The sequence below is a fragment of the Vigna umbellata genome, chromosome 11, assembly GCF_029865625.1.
Source record: "Vigna umbellata cultivar VRB3 chromosome 11, Vumbellata_1.0, whole genome shotgun sequence".
Lineage (NCBI taxonomy): Eukaryota > Viridiplantae > Streptophyta > Magnoliopsida > Fabales > Fabaceae > Vigna > Vigna umbellata.
Genome location: NC_142175.1, coordinates 24,935,239 through 24,947,648, shown reverse-complemented (window position 1 = coordinate 24,947,648; position 12,410 = coordinate 24,935,239). Strand labels below are relative to the sequence as shown.

Sequence of the window (12,410 nt, the reverse complement as noted above, 5' to 3'; positions counted from 1 at the left end):
AACAGTATTGACCTAACAGTATTCGGTCTCGTAGTATTGATTCATCGCGTTCGTCCAAACAGTTTTTGAATTCATATTATATTTACTAACAACGTTCGGTCCCTAGTGTTCGTCCAAATAGCGTTCGGCAAATAGTATTCAGCCAAATAGTGGTCAACAAAACAGTGTTCGGCCTGCTGTTCAGCAAATAGTGTTCGTCCAAACAGTATTTATTCTCATAACGTTCGTCCAAATAGTATTTGATCTATAGCGTTCGTCCAAACAGCATTCGCTCTGATAGTGTTCGGTCTCTTAGCGTTCGTCATTGCAGTGCTCGACCGAATAGTGTTCGGCGAAAATAAAGGTGTTGTAGAACGAGCGTTCGTCAAAATAGTGCTCAAGTAGGCCAAAATAGCGTTCGGTCGTGTATTCTTAGGTAGCGAACGTTTGCGTTCGTTCTCAGGTGATCAATCTTCGTTCGGCCTTAAATTTCATATTCTTAAGTTTGAATCTTGAACGTTCGTTTGGTATAGTAGTGATATTGAGCGTTCGACCTGAAGTTGGTATTCTTAGGTTTCAATCTTAAGCGTTCGGTCTTGGTAGATTAGTGATGCTTAGCGTTCGGTGTTCATGATGTTTATTCTGTTAGTGATCGTTCATAGGGAACGTTCGTGAAATTTAGTGTTCGGACTTAATGAAGCTTGATCTATGAGCGTTCGTCCAAACAGTAGTGGATTCAATATGATGTTCGGTTTTAACGTTCGGTCTAATAGTGATTAATCAAAGATGGTGTTCGGCCTAATAGTGTTGATGTCAATATGTTGCTCGGTTTTAGCGTCCGGCCTAATAGTGTTGAATCCAATATAGTGCTCGGTTTTAGTGTTCGGCCAAATAGTGTTCGTTCAAATAGCGTTCAGCCAAATAGTTCTATGTAAATAGGGTTCGGCCAAACAGCGTTCGTCCAAATAGCGTTCGGTGAATAGTGTGTGGTGAATAGTGTTCGGCCAAATAGTGTTCGTCCAAATTATAATTATCACTTTTAAAGAGATTTGATAGGAATTGATTCACTTCAACTTAAGTTACTGTTTTTTTAAACTTGATTTATTCTATTCATGGACTATTTGAACTGATTTATTAAATCAAATATATTTTCGTAAGCTATATATTTTATAATTTATTTGAAAATATAAAGTAAAGAAAGTATTACTAAATACAGCAAGGGTGCAAATAGTAAAATATTGTTCTTTTTATTTGGGCACCCCCGTTCTCAGTTTCACAAATCCCTTCCTCCGCCGCAGTATCTCACTGTCAATACCATCCACCGCCAAGAAGCCGTCACCTTCTCTCTGTCTTTGGTCGTTGAATCTTTCTCGCTCCCTTTCTGTTCATTTTTCCCCTTAACCTTTCTTCATCAATAATTTAATTTCTGTTTCTATCAAATTTTAATCACTCACATTCCTACAAAAAGAAGGTTCAGGATTGGAGATTATAGAAAATCATCGTCAGCTCTCCTCGCAGGCACATCTCTTCTCGTCGCGTCATCAACCTTATCAGCCACGCTTCATTCTCGCCTTTCCTCACATGTGAACCACAAACCTCATATCTCGCTCTCACAATTTCCTCATGAACGAAGCCTCCGAGTCATTTTTCTCATGAGATTCTTCACCTCAGAATCTCAAACTCCTCACGTCTGCCAGATCCACCGAACCACATATTCGTCTCTGCTTCACGACCATTCTCCACCGATTAGATCCTTTATCACCGACTAAAATCACTTCAAGTCATGGAAAACAGTGCGAAGCATTTAGATGATGACATTATCAAGGAAGAGTAGGTTTTTTTAAATTGTTCCTCTTCCTTGAACGTGCATCAATTTGTGTTTGCTTCAAATTTTCTGATACGCAAGTAATAAATTGGAGCCTTTATCTTTTAAAAATCTTGTCGTTTTTCGCAGAGAATCGCCTAAACTTGCGGCGTTGTTGAAAGAGGTGAAGGAAGGGCTCGATACTGGGAGGCTTAAAGTTCAATCTTTAACTGCCAAAGTGGGTGGCTCTTTTTTCAATTTAAGTAATTTTTTTAAGGACTCCGTTAACGTCATTTCAAATTCATATAATATTAAGATTTAAAAGAAGTTTTTCTGTTGTTTGGACATGAAGTTTCGCAATTTGGGCCTTTTTGGGATTCTATAAGTTTTCTTGTTATAGCTAAATATACCGTGATAGATATGATTATTATTATTATTGTGTCTCTCGATGTTTCTTATACCAGGTGAAAGAAGGTCAGAATCCTACAGCAGATGGATTTAGCTACCTTGAGGCTAAGAATTTGCTGCTTTTGAATTATTGTCAATCCCTTGTTTATTATTTATTGCGGAAGGCTAAAGGGTTATCAATAGAAGATCACCCTGTTGTTCGAAGTGTTGTAGAGATAAGATTGTTTTTGGAAAAGGTATAGTTTTATCCTTCTGTGTGTTGATCTTCAAGGGCTTCCATGTGTATATTTACATTGTATTATGTGTTAAACATTTGACTTCCTGGTTTCCATTGCAGATTCGGCCAATTGACAGAAAACAACAATACCAAATCCAGAAACTAGTGCAGGCTGGTGAAAATGCAGCCAAAAGTGATATTCAAAGTACGGAGCCAGATGCGTCCCATAAGAGTGAGGATGCATCAAAGTATCGTCCCAATCCTGACATGCTAGTTAGCAAAGTAGACTTAACCTTGCAGGTCAGTCAGTGTATATGTGATATTATAAATGGTGTAAAATTTGGTGTACGCAGGGTGGTAATATCTTGAAAAGGGTATTTTCCTGGTCTATCTAACTTTTATTATATGATGTAGGATGGACATGATACATATCAACCTGTAAAGTTTGCCCCTACTTCTATGGATCTAGAAAAACCTTCTAAGCATGAAAGAAATGCCTTGCGAAGAGAAAAAGAAATTCTGAAACAAGCTAAGCAGAGTGATTATATCAGGACATTGATGAATGATATGGAGGAAAGACCTGAAGAGGTAAAGTTATTTTTAGTGCTGAATCATTATGACTTATAGTATGCTTGGGTTTCAGGTAAACTCCTTTCAAAAGTATTTTCAGACTCAAATGTACAAAGAGAGCATCCTTCTCGAAAGTACTTTTAACTCCTAAGAATATTTTTTGAACTATTATCCGAACTTGCATTTAATGATTTTACGTAATGGTTTGTTTTGGCTGCTCACTACTCTACTCAGGTGAGGGATTTTGAGGGAGCTAGCAAAGAAGTTGATAGATTTGTCTCCAAGATGGAGAAACGCGCTCAGCAAGAGGAGGAGATGTTCACTCGTGTTCCTCTTACGAAACAGGAGAGGAAGCGAGAAAAATACTTGAAGAAATCAAGAAATGGGTATGGGAAGTGTTTGGAATGTTTTCCTTTTGTTTCTCCATTCCTAACAAGTAAAAAGAATTAAATGTGTGATAGTATTTTTGTTTAAATACATTTTTTTCTCTCTTAGCTTTTGTGCTTTTTCTATTTCAGGTTGCAAGGTCTAACAGAAAGTTTCTATGATGAAATCAAAACATTACCCTTTGAAGATAGAACTGAAGAGCAAGTAATGGGATCTGGTAAAGGTAGCAGCAGAAAGAGCCGAGTACACAAGCGAAAGGTATGACATTTTATTCTTTGAAATTATGTGAAAATTGTAGACTACTTTTTTGAACTTCATATACGAAATTTTGTTTAAGTCGAATTATGTGGATGTGGTTTATGTATTGTTGCATCTGCATTGCATATGACCAACCAAATTATTTGATGATTGCTGTAATATCCACTGTGTGTAATAAAAAATTATTTAAATAAACTAATGTCTTATTCCTCTGGAGTAAGCGTGTAGAGTTGGTTATTTGTCGACTAGTTTTGTAATTTTCGAACCAATTTTTGGTCGTGGAGAGTTTTACTATATGTACAGTTGTTTACTGATAGTTCTGAGCTGTGTGCTGAACACAGTAATAAAAGTGATACTATGATACCCGCACAATACGAAATAAAGTTAAAAATGCCCCTTGAGGGAATTTGCTCACCACCAACACAAATTTTGTATGTATTTGAAAATTTGAGTTTTATCCATCAACAGATACACACTTTCCCTTCCCTTATGCTTGGCTTTTAATTTGAAAAAGGACTTTTTAGTGTATGCATTATCAACCGACGTGATTGCATTGTACTGTTACAGAGAACTAACAATTTTGGCTTCTTTGCAGAGGAAACACTGAAGGAGGAGATTTAGGATTTTGACCTAATGGGTTATGGGAGACTGACCACCGCATGCTGTTGGAGGAAGTAATATTAGGTTGAATGCAAAGGAAATGTAAAAGCTAGTGTTGGGTATTGGGGAATTCCTTCATGTTTGTAGATTTATGTTTGTAGGTTTATTTTTGTACTTTATTGCCATCCTAATTAGCTGGTGCCCAATGGGGAACGTGGATTGGAGATTTTGGAAGCGATGAAATAGTGTTTTTTGGTTTATTATTACCATTGCACATCCAATTATGTGATGCACGTCTTTTTTGGTTTTACCTTTATGTCCGAGTGGAAAAATGCATAGATATTAAACTGAATATATTTTTTAATTTGTTATTTCACGGGTCTAGGCCATTGGTTGGTTCTTTTGTACATGACCCAATAGTTTCTCGTATTGTGCTAGATGATAATCAAATATAAGAGTTAGTTTGATAGTCATGAGAAGATAACACCATATAATAAGATTTTGATAAACATTTAATATTTGATGTATATCATACTTAAAACACAAATATGTTGCAAGATTGGAGGCAATAATAATGGTGGTTATAATGATAAATATAAAGAACCAAAATAGTGAAACAATATAACAACTACATTATCTAATTAACCAAAACTTAAATAACATTCAATTTAAAAATATATAGAAAATTTGATCACATAATAAATCGGACTCAATTGAAAATTCTCCTCATGAGAAACTAATATAATAATGAGATAATACTAATAATAATGAGAATAGTGATGATAATCCTAAGGATAATGATGAGGATAAGAATAATTATGGTGACAATGAGAAAAAAAGGGTGAGAGTGAGTGTAGTAATGTTGATAGATTTGATGGTTATTGCTTGTGGTCATGATATAGTGACAGAGGAATCATGGTAATACTGATAGTTAAGATTATACATGAAATGACACATGCAAGATAAATAACAAGACAATAAATTGGATAAGGTGATTATTATCCTATCATATTCTATCTGGATCTAAAGTATTACATTGTATAACATGGCAGCTAACAAAACTTTAGCTTGGAAGTCATATATAATTATTAACTGGGTGGCTTTTCATTGAAATACCTGTTCGGACAAGTTTTTCTACACATTTCTTAATGGAAAAATAGGAAATAAATAAATAAATTTAATTTCTCTTCAACTAAGATTAACTTATACACAAGTTACAAGTAAAAGAATTAGATACAATATATGGAAAAAGTTATAAAATTTATAACTTAGCTTACCACATAAGCTAATTTAATTTGTAAGAAAATCTAATTCCAATTTTCCTTTTTATATTTGTCTCCAAGGAGGAGCTTGTATTGAAATTTATATAAACATGCCTCAACTCTAAATATTGTGTTAAAAAGCGAATTTAAAAAAGATCACTTAAAAATGTTCGCACCTTGCATTTCTGTCAACTGCAATTTTCTGTTATGTATTAATATACATGAAAATATACCAGAACAAGTGATCAGAGATATATGCATAATCTTAAGTTACAATAATCCAGTGGAAGAACGAGGAAGTCAGCCATCGTAAAGCAACTAAGTGACACTCAAAAGTGGAAACCGAACAATATAAAGTTTGTACCAGCGAAGGTGAAGCCAAAGGCAAAGTTCGTACCGGACGTGATCGATGTGGAGCGCGGAAGGTTTGTCCCCTTTCTAATTTCTCCCCTTTGTACCGTTTGAAGAATATAAAGTATGAGTTTCTTCTTCCTTTCTTCTGTTCTCATAATTTGTCTATCTTTCTTTTTATTTTTGGTTTATTTTCGGAAACCCTAGACTAAAGGGGGAAATGTCGTGAGAGATAAAATTCTCGATTGGGCAAACCTGTAGGATTATTTACTGTCCTTAGTGTTTTTGGGCTTGCTTTGCTTATTTGCAAAAGGGAATATTGCAATAAATGGATAAAGTATGAGATGATTAGAAGAAATGGAAAAAGGGTAGTGGCGATGGAGAGCTAGAGAGTGAAAAAGTTGCACGAAATCAGAGGGAATAGTGATTGGAATAGTTTGCAAAATGGCACCCACCCAGCACGGTTATTCTGCTCAGCAGCAGCACGAAATGCAACGCAAACGTTTCTAACTCTCTTCGCGCCAATGCTGGAGCTACTTTTGGGGCTTTGGATTTGAGCAGTGTTTGTAGTGGTGTCTACATCATGGCCTATGTTACTATCATACAGGTGTTCTTCTTGTATGTGGCTATTGTTGTCGACGTATGGTGAAGATGAAATCTGTAGGTCATGCTTGTTTACAAATGAACTAAGGTTGTCAACCAATAATTGTGATAAATGAACCTCTTTCTTAATAGGATCCAACAGGGACTGTAAAAGCAAGTGTTCACCACAAGGCCATTGATCATCCTGAAATAGGTGTACACTTAAAAGTTGGAAGTGTGATAATCCTACAAGATGTAAGTATATTTCATTTTCATAAATACTTAGCTATTGACCTTATATTCCCACATCAAAATATGGATTCCACCAATAATATTTGTACAGGTTTCAATTTTTTCACCAATACGTGAAACATACTATCTTAACATAACTCTGAGGAATATTGTCAAGGTAAAGATTTTTGTGAACAATTTTCTATTGTACTGTTATATATGTTGTAAACTTTTCTATGACTTTAAATGATACTCTGGGATTGTGCAGGTTTTTGGAAGTGATATTGGGGGCCCAACTGATGACCTAGTACGTCTATCAATACCAATTGATACCAACAAGCCTCCAACACGATCCGTTGATGACATTCTATCGAAATTGATTCCACCTCTTGACAAACCTGAAGGCACTGGATGAAATAAGAACAATATAAATGCAACAACTTGAAAACTTTCATAATTTCCTTGCTTGTATTTCAGATTTATCGTTGTTGTTTGTTGTCGAATATTGTGCATGGTTACATGGATGTGTTATTTAGAAAAATTTGTGAACTACTTAACTTATGTTGATCAATTTGTTGTTGCATTAAGTGCTTATGTAATGTTCGTTATGTTATAAGTTTTATATGAAGTTTATTTGGTGAAAAATAAAAGTGTTTAACTTTATGGACAACTTTATTCGGTTATTTATTGAATTGGTTTTCTACAACCATACAAGTGGTTATTTATTGAATTGGTTTTCTACACCACCACGGCTGCAGCGTCCTCTGGTTTCCTCCCCGTCAGAACTCTCTGGTTCTGGACTCCAGATCTGGTTTTTAAAGAGAAGGGTCCAATTATTGAGTCACGGGTGTCTCGCTGGGCCAACGTCCACTTTTCTGGACGACCGTCCAATTTTCTGGACGAGCGTCCACTTCTGGACGAGCGTCTGGACGAGCGACGTTATGGAAGAGCGTCTGGACGACCGTATACTTCTGGACGACCGTCCTTCTGGATTAGCGTCTGGACGAGCGTCCATCTGCTCCAGCGTCTGCACGAGCGCTAGACGAGCGTCAATGTGCGAGCGTCGGACGTATGGACGAGCGTCCACTACCAGATCGAGCGTCGTCTTGATATTCTGTGGACGAGCGTCCTCTTGTGCGTGCAGGGGGCGACGAGCGTCCGCTTGCTATGAAATGTTCGTGCGCTCGCTATGTGACGAGCGTCCTGGGCGACGAGCGTCCTGCATCACGCCCTTTTTCAGCGCCCGGGCGTGAAACTCTCGGCAGAACAGCGCCACTGAGCCTGGTCCAAGTCTTTCATAGTATCCAATCTTTATTTTACTTCGAATTAAACAAACAAAAGCATCAAAAAACATTTAAACAGTAAAAATTGTACTTATATCAACAATTATATACTTTTCATGAGAATTAACACTAAAACTTACTCAAAAGCACAACAATTTAAGCAACAAAAACAAGTTAAGTTTACACCTATCACTCGGTCACGTCACAATAAAGGAGGCGCACGGTGATGTGCTGAAACGCTGGACGCTCGGTCAGCTGGACAGAGCGAACGCTCGGTCACGTGTACAGAGCGCTCGGTCACGTCATGCATAGGCGCTGATTTGGTTACAATAACTGGTTATGTTGTTAAACCTATGTGGGTATTTCTGAATTTTATGTTGTACAAGAATATTACTGGTTAAATTCAATATCAAAGTTTTAATTCTTTGATGCAGTAACTGGATATATGGACAACTTTATTCGGTTATTTACTGAATAGGTTATGTACAACAATACAAGTGTTCAACTTCAATTTCAATGTCAAATATTTTTCGTACAGTAACTGGTTATCTATTAAGTTTTATATGGTTATTTGCTCAATAACTTTTGTTCACTGCATGTTCTGCTAATTTAGTTAATAGCTTATGTACACAAAATGGACATTTGTCATTTAACACCTCCTGGAACTACATTGGACACTGGTGATACTAGTACATAACTAATGCAATTTGTGATCCTTCATTATACATAGTAAACAACTTAAAAAGTGATAACAAAAATTGTTTCATATTCTATCATATTCCACCAACATCATTACAAGTTATATCCCTTCTTTAGTGTCTTCAAATTCTTCATTTTGTCCTACTTCATGACTTCTTCATTTGCTATAGCATTCCACAGTTCTTCATTACTGTACTTCTATGCATATTTCCTTCATGTAATACCCAATCACAAACCGTTTGTTGTCGAATAAGTTGTAATTGCTCCTGCATTGATATTACAGTTGTGAAATATTATAATTAATAACCTGTTTTCAAAAACCATATCAAACAATACAAACATATACTTAAAGAAGACCAACCGTTGTGTAATCGGGCATTTTTTTGCCATCAAATTTAGGTTGGTTGTCCCATAACTCCATATATTTCATCACCAACAAACCACAATCATACCTACACATTAAACTAATATTAGAAGGATCACATATGAGACAACCTAATACATTGGTTATGGATAAGGTCACTAACGTATTTGGTTGAATTGGCAAACCTTCTTTAATGACCTTCAATTGTCGCTCCTTACAATTTGCTTCATTATCTATCATATTGAATAACTCTTGCAAACAACCGACCTTGGAAATTTGTATTCAACACATTCATTATTATTGTACACCTTTTACTCTAAAATAATACTTCCATCAAAATAACAAGTCTACAAAACAACTTCTCTTACCATTGCCTTGTCAATACCATATCTGGTCCGCCTCTTATGACCAAGAGAATCTAAAATGAAAAATTCCCTTGATTGGCAATTGACACAATAGCACCACCAATGGTCATCACTCACAGTAGGCACAAACAACTACATAACCACAACCACAAACATCAATATAGTGAACAACACATGTTATGATAAAGGTATAGGTTGAAGTACTTACAAATTCAGAAATTAACAAATGATTTAATGAACAACTCTGAGGTTGGAAGAAATTATGGTAATCTATTGCTTCCAATAATTCTCTCTTTTTTTTAGGAATCTTCATTCTTTCAATGATCGTTGTCTACAAAAATTGCATCAGTAACATTAGTTCAAACATACGTACTTCACCAAGGTCAAACATCAATGAATAATTAATGTACCGCAAAAAATGGATTGAAACAACATCGAGTGATCATTCCTGATTTATGCAATTGATTTAACACAACCATCGCAGTCGCAAACAGCATAACCTACACCAAAAGTTCATAACCAATCACTCAATATCCTTTTCACATTTACATTTCATTATAATAAAATAATGTAGAATTTTTTAATCTTAACCGTTCTATATACTCCTCACATAGTACTTCTACACAACAACTTTCGGGTATTTGAACTTACGATGTTATCAATTTTTGAACGTCCCACCTACTGATTAACTCTATAAGAATAGGGCTAGAAATAACCATATCATCAACCATATCCACCAACCACTTGAAAGGTGTTGACTTTAAACGTTCCTTTTGAAAGGATGATAGGCAACCGTTCACTTGAACTATATGTTGTGTCTGGACTCGATGCCTAACTCTAAGTGAGGCCTGCAAGTATAAATCAAACCATATGTTACTTAATTCAATACAACAATGTGCATATTTAATAGTAAATTAATAAAAATACACCATACTTACCATTTCACTGACTTCTTTGTCCATATCACTATATCCTGCAAATTTAACAAAACAAAATAAAATTGATTGTATAATACTATGTATCTCACTTGACAGTCACATGTTCAAATTAATAAATTGGTTAAATACAATGTATCTAACTAATGCATGCATAAAGTGGAATTGTGATATTAAAATTTGAACATTGACCACTTACTGTACCAAAAAATACAATGTATCTAACTAATGCATGCATAACTAACCATATCACCACTTATTGCATTTTAAAATGTGGACATTGATATTGTATATAAAAACTGCTACAGATGTACAAAACCCGATTTACAAATAACCACATCCGACTAACAAGATAACCAGCTACTGCAGGGAGAATAATTTCATCTCATTCCGTTTGGGAGTGGAAGAAGAGGTTGTCCTGGAAGCTCACTGGCTTAGCAGGTTGTGAAGGGTCTCATTGTTTCTAAGGCTCTCATTGTCTCATTGAATATAAAAAACTTCTACGGCAGTACAAAACCAGATTTACAAATAACCACATAGGATTAACAACATAACCACTTACTGCAGCTCATTACTCAACTAATGCATGCATAAAGGGTCTTAAAAACCCACCTCAGTCAATGACATAGCGACAAAATCAAACTCAAAACTCTTAAAAACCACCTCCCCAATTTTTAACCGAATGGACCCCTTATTACGCCTACACCCTTCTTCCTTAGGGTCAAAATCAAACACAAAAGTCTCAACCTTTTTACTAGTGTGCTTCCTGTCGCACCACACATAAAGCTCCTACAAAAAAGTCTCAAAGAGTACTACTAAAACACGTTACCAGCAAAGCAACCCCACCTCCAACATAGAACACATCACCAACAAACCAACCCCACCTCCCATCAACCCAAAAATAAGAGATTGGTCGCCCACAACCCCAAATCAATAAACCGATATAGCAAAAAATGACATTGGGACAAAAACTACAAAGCCTAAGACAGAAAAAATAAAATCAAAAACCTGTACCTCAAACCCGAAGACGACACACGCGACACAAATCGATACACCAAGCACAAGCCTCCACAATAAACCACTTCAGCGCCTGAATAACGTTCACAACAAACCACTAAACTGCCTCAAACATGAAAATGGGAACCATACAACAGTGGTGGAAATCGAGTTTTGAAAGAAAACTGAAATGGGGATTTAGATTCTTAACCTAAACAAGAAACGTCCCCCAGTAGGTGTTTTTCCACTTTTACCCTCCATCACATTGCAATTTTTTTTTAAAAAAGCTGACCTGGACCGTGTCAAATGAGTGTAAGTGACACGTAGGCGTGTCACCCTATTACTACTCTTTTACTATTTGCACCCTTACTATATTTAATAATACTTTCGCTTTACTTTATTTTTTCAAATAAATTATAAAATATATAGCTTACGAAAATATATTTGGTTTAATAAATCAGTTCAAATAGTCCATGAATAGAATAAATCAAGTTTAAAAAAACAGTAACTTAAGTTGAAGTGAATCAATTCCTATCAAATCTCTTTAAAAGTGATAATTATAATTTTTTAAATTGCAAAATTAATATTATTTTATCAACAGAATATACATACCAATGCTTATATCTCAACTTGCATTGTGTACAAAGTGAAATTAAATTTATTTATCTAAGATGACAATGAATGGGGTTGGATTGCATAGGAACCATAACTATACACTGTTCGATTTATAATAAAAACTTTCATTTGATGTTAATCGGAAACTTATTTAAAAATATTTATGAGTTTTAAAACTCACGTGTGTGTGTGTGTATATATATATATATATATATATATATATATATATATATATATATATATATATATAGCGTAGTATATAGCGTAGTATATATATATATATAGCGTAGTATTCAGTTTCGTAGTATTTGATCTCTAGCGTTCGTTCAAACAGTGTTTGAGCTCATAATATTCGGTCTCATAGTATGTTATATATGCGTTCGTCTAAACAGTGTTGACCTAACAGTATTCGGTCTCGTAGTATTGATTAATCGCGTTCGTCCAAACAGTTTTTGAATTCATAGTATCCTATCTAATAACGTTCGGTCTTTAGTGTTCGTCCAA

At 35.3% G+C, this 12,410-nt stretch overlaps 3 protein-coding genes across 6 annotated transcripts; 2 read left to right on the top strand and 1 right to left on the bottom strand.

Annotated features, from left to right (window-relative positions):
- Window positions 1–1,253: 1,253 nt before the first annotated feature.
- On the top strand, window positions 1,254–4,486 carry LOC148191297 (uncharacterized). Its single transcript, XM_088102568.1, has 8 exons — window positions 1,254–1,809; window positions 1,934–2,021; window positions 2,248–2,427; window positions 2,529–2,708; window positions 2,823–2,996; window positions 3,213–3,364; window positions 3,497–3,623; window positions 4,219–4,486. Exons 1-8 carry the CDS (start codon window positions 1,763–1,765, stop codon window positions 4,228–4,230), a joined length of 960 nt encoding a protein of 319 aa, XP_087958694.1. The 5' UTR covers window positions 1,254–1,762; the 3' UTR covers window positions 4,231–4,486.
- Window positions 4,487–5,698: 1,212 nt separating this feature from the next.
- On the top strand, window positions 5,699–7,332 carry LOC148191296 (uncharacterized). 3 transcript variants are annotated; one of them, XM_088102393.1, is made up of 5 exons: window positions 5,699–5,910; window positions 6,044–6,496; window positions 6,572–6,673; window positions 6,762–6,827; window positions 6,918–7,332. In XM_088102393.1, the coding sequence occupies exons 2-5, from the start codon at window positions 6,479–6,481 to the stop codon at window positions 7,062–7,064; spliced, it is 333 nt and encodes a 110-aa protein (XP_087958519.1). In that variant the 5' UTR covers window positions 5,699–5,910; window positions 6,044–6,478; the 3' UTR covers window positions 7,065–7,332. The 3 variants fall into 3 exon arrangements, with proteins under 3 accessions (XP_087958519.1, XP_087958518.1, XP_087958520.1); XM_088102392.1 differs by lacking the exon at window positions 5,699–5,910 and having other exon boundaries at window positions 5,917–6,496; XM_088102394.1 differs by lacking the exons at window positions 5,699–5,910; window positions 6,762–6,827 and having other exon boundaries at window positions 5,917–6,496.
- Window positions 7,333–8,553: 1,221 nt separating this feature from the next.
- On the bottom strand, window positions 8,554–11,520 carry LOC148191295 (uncharacterized). 2 transcript variants are annotated; one of them, XR_015782848.1, is made up of 9 exons: window positions 11,310–11,520; window positions 10,299–10,333; window positions 10,077–10,208; window positions 9,771–9,860; window positions 9,569–9,691; window positions 9,364–9,492; window positions 9,181–9,262; window positions 8,993–9,083; window positions 8,554–8,897 (listed from the first exon to the last, which is right to left on the bottom strand). XR_015782848.1 is itself a non-coding variant. In XM_088101604.1 (9 exons), the coding sequence occupies exons 2-9, from the start codon at window positions 10,320–10,322 to the stop codon at window positions 8,796–8,798; spliced, it is 795 nt and encodes a 264-aa protein (XP_087957730.1). In that variant the 5' UTR covers window positions 10,323–10,333; window positions 11,310–11,511; the 3' UTR covers window positions 8,554–8,795. The 2 variants fall into 2 exon arrangements, 1 of the variants encoding a protein (XP_087957730.1); XM_088101604.1 differs by having other exon boundaries at window positions 9,159–9,262; window positions 11,310–11,511.
- Between the last annotated feature and the right edge of the window lie 890 nt (window positions 11,521–12,410).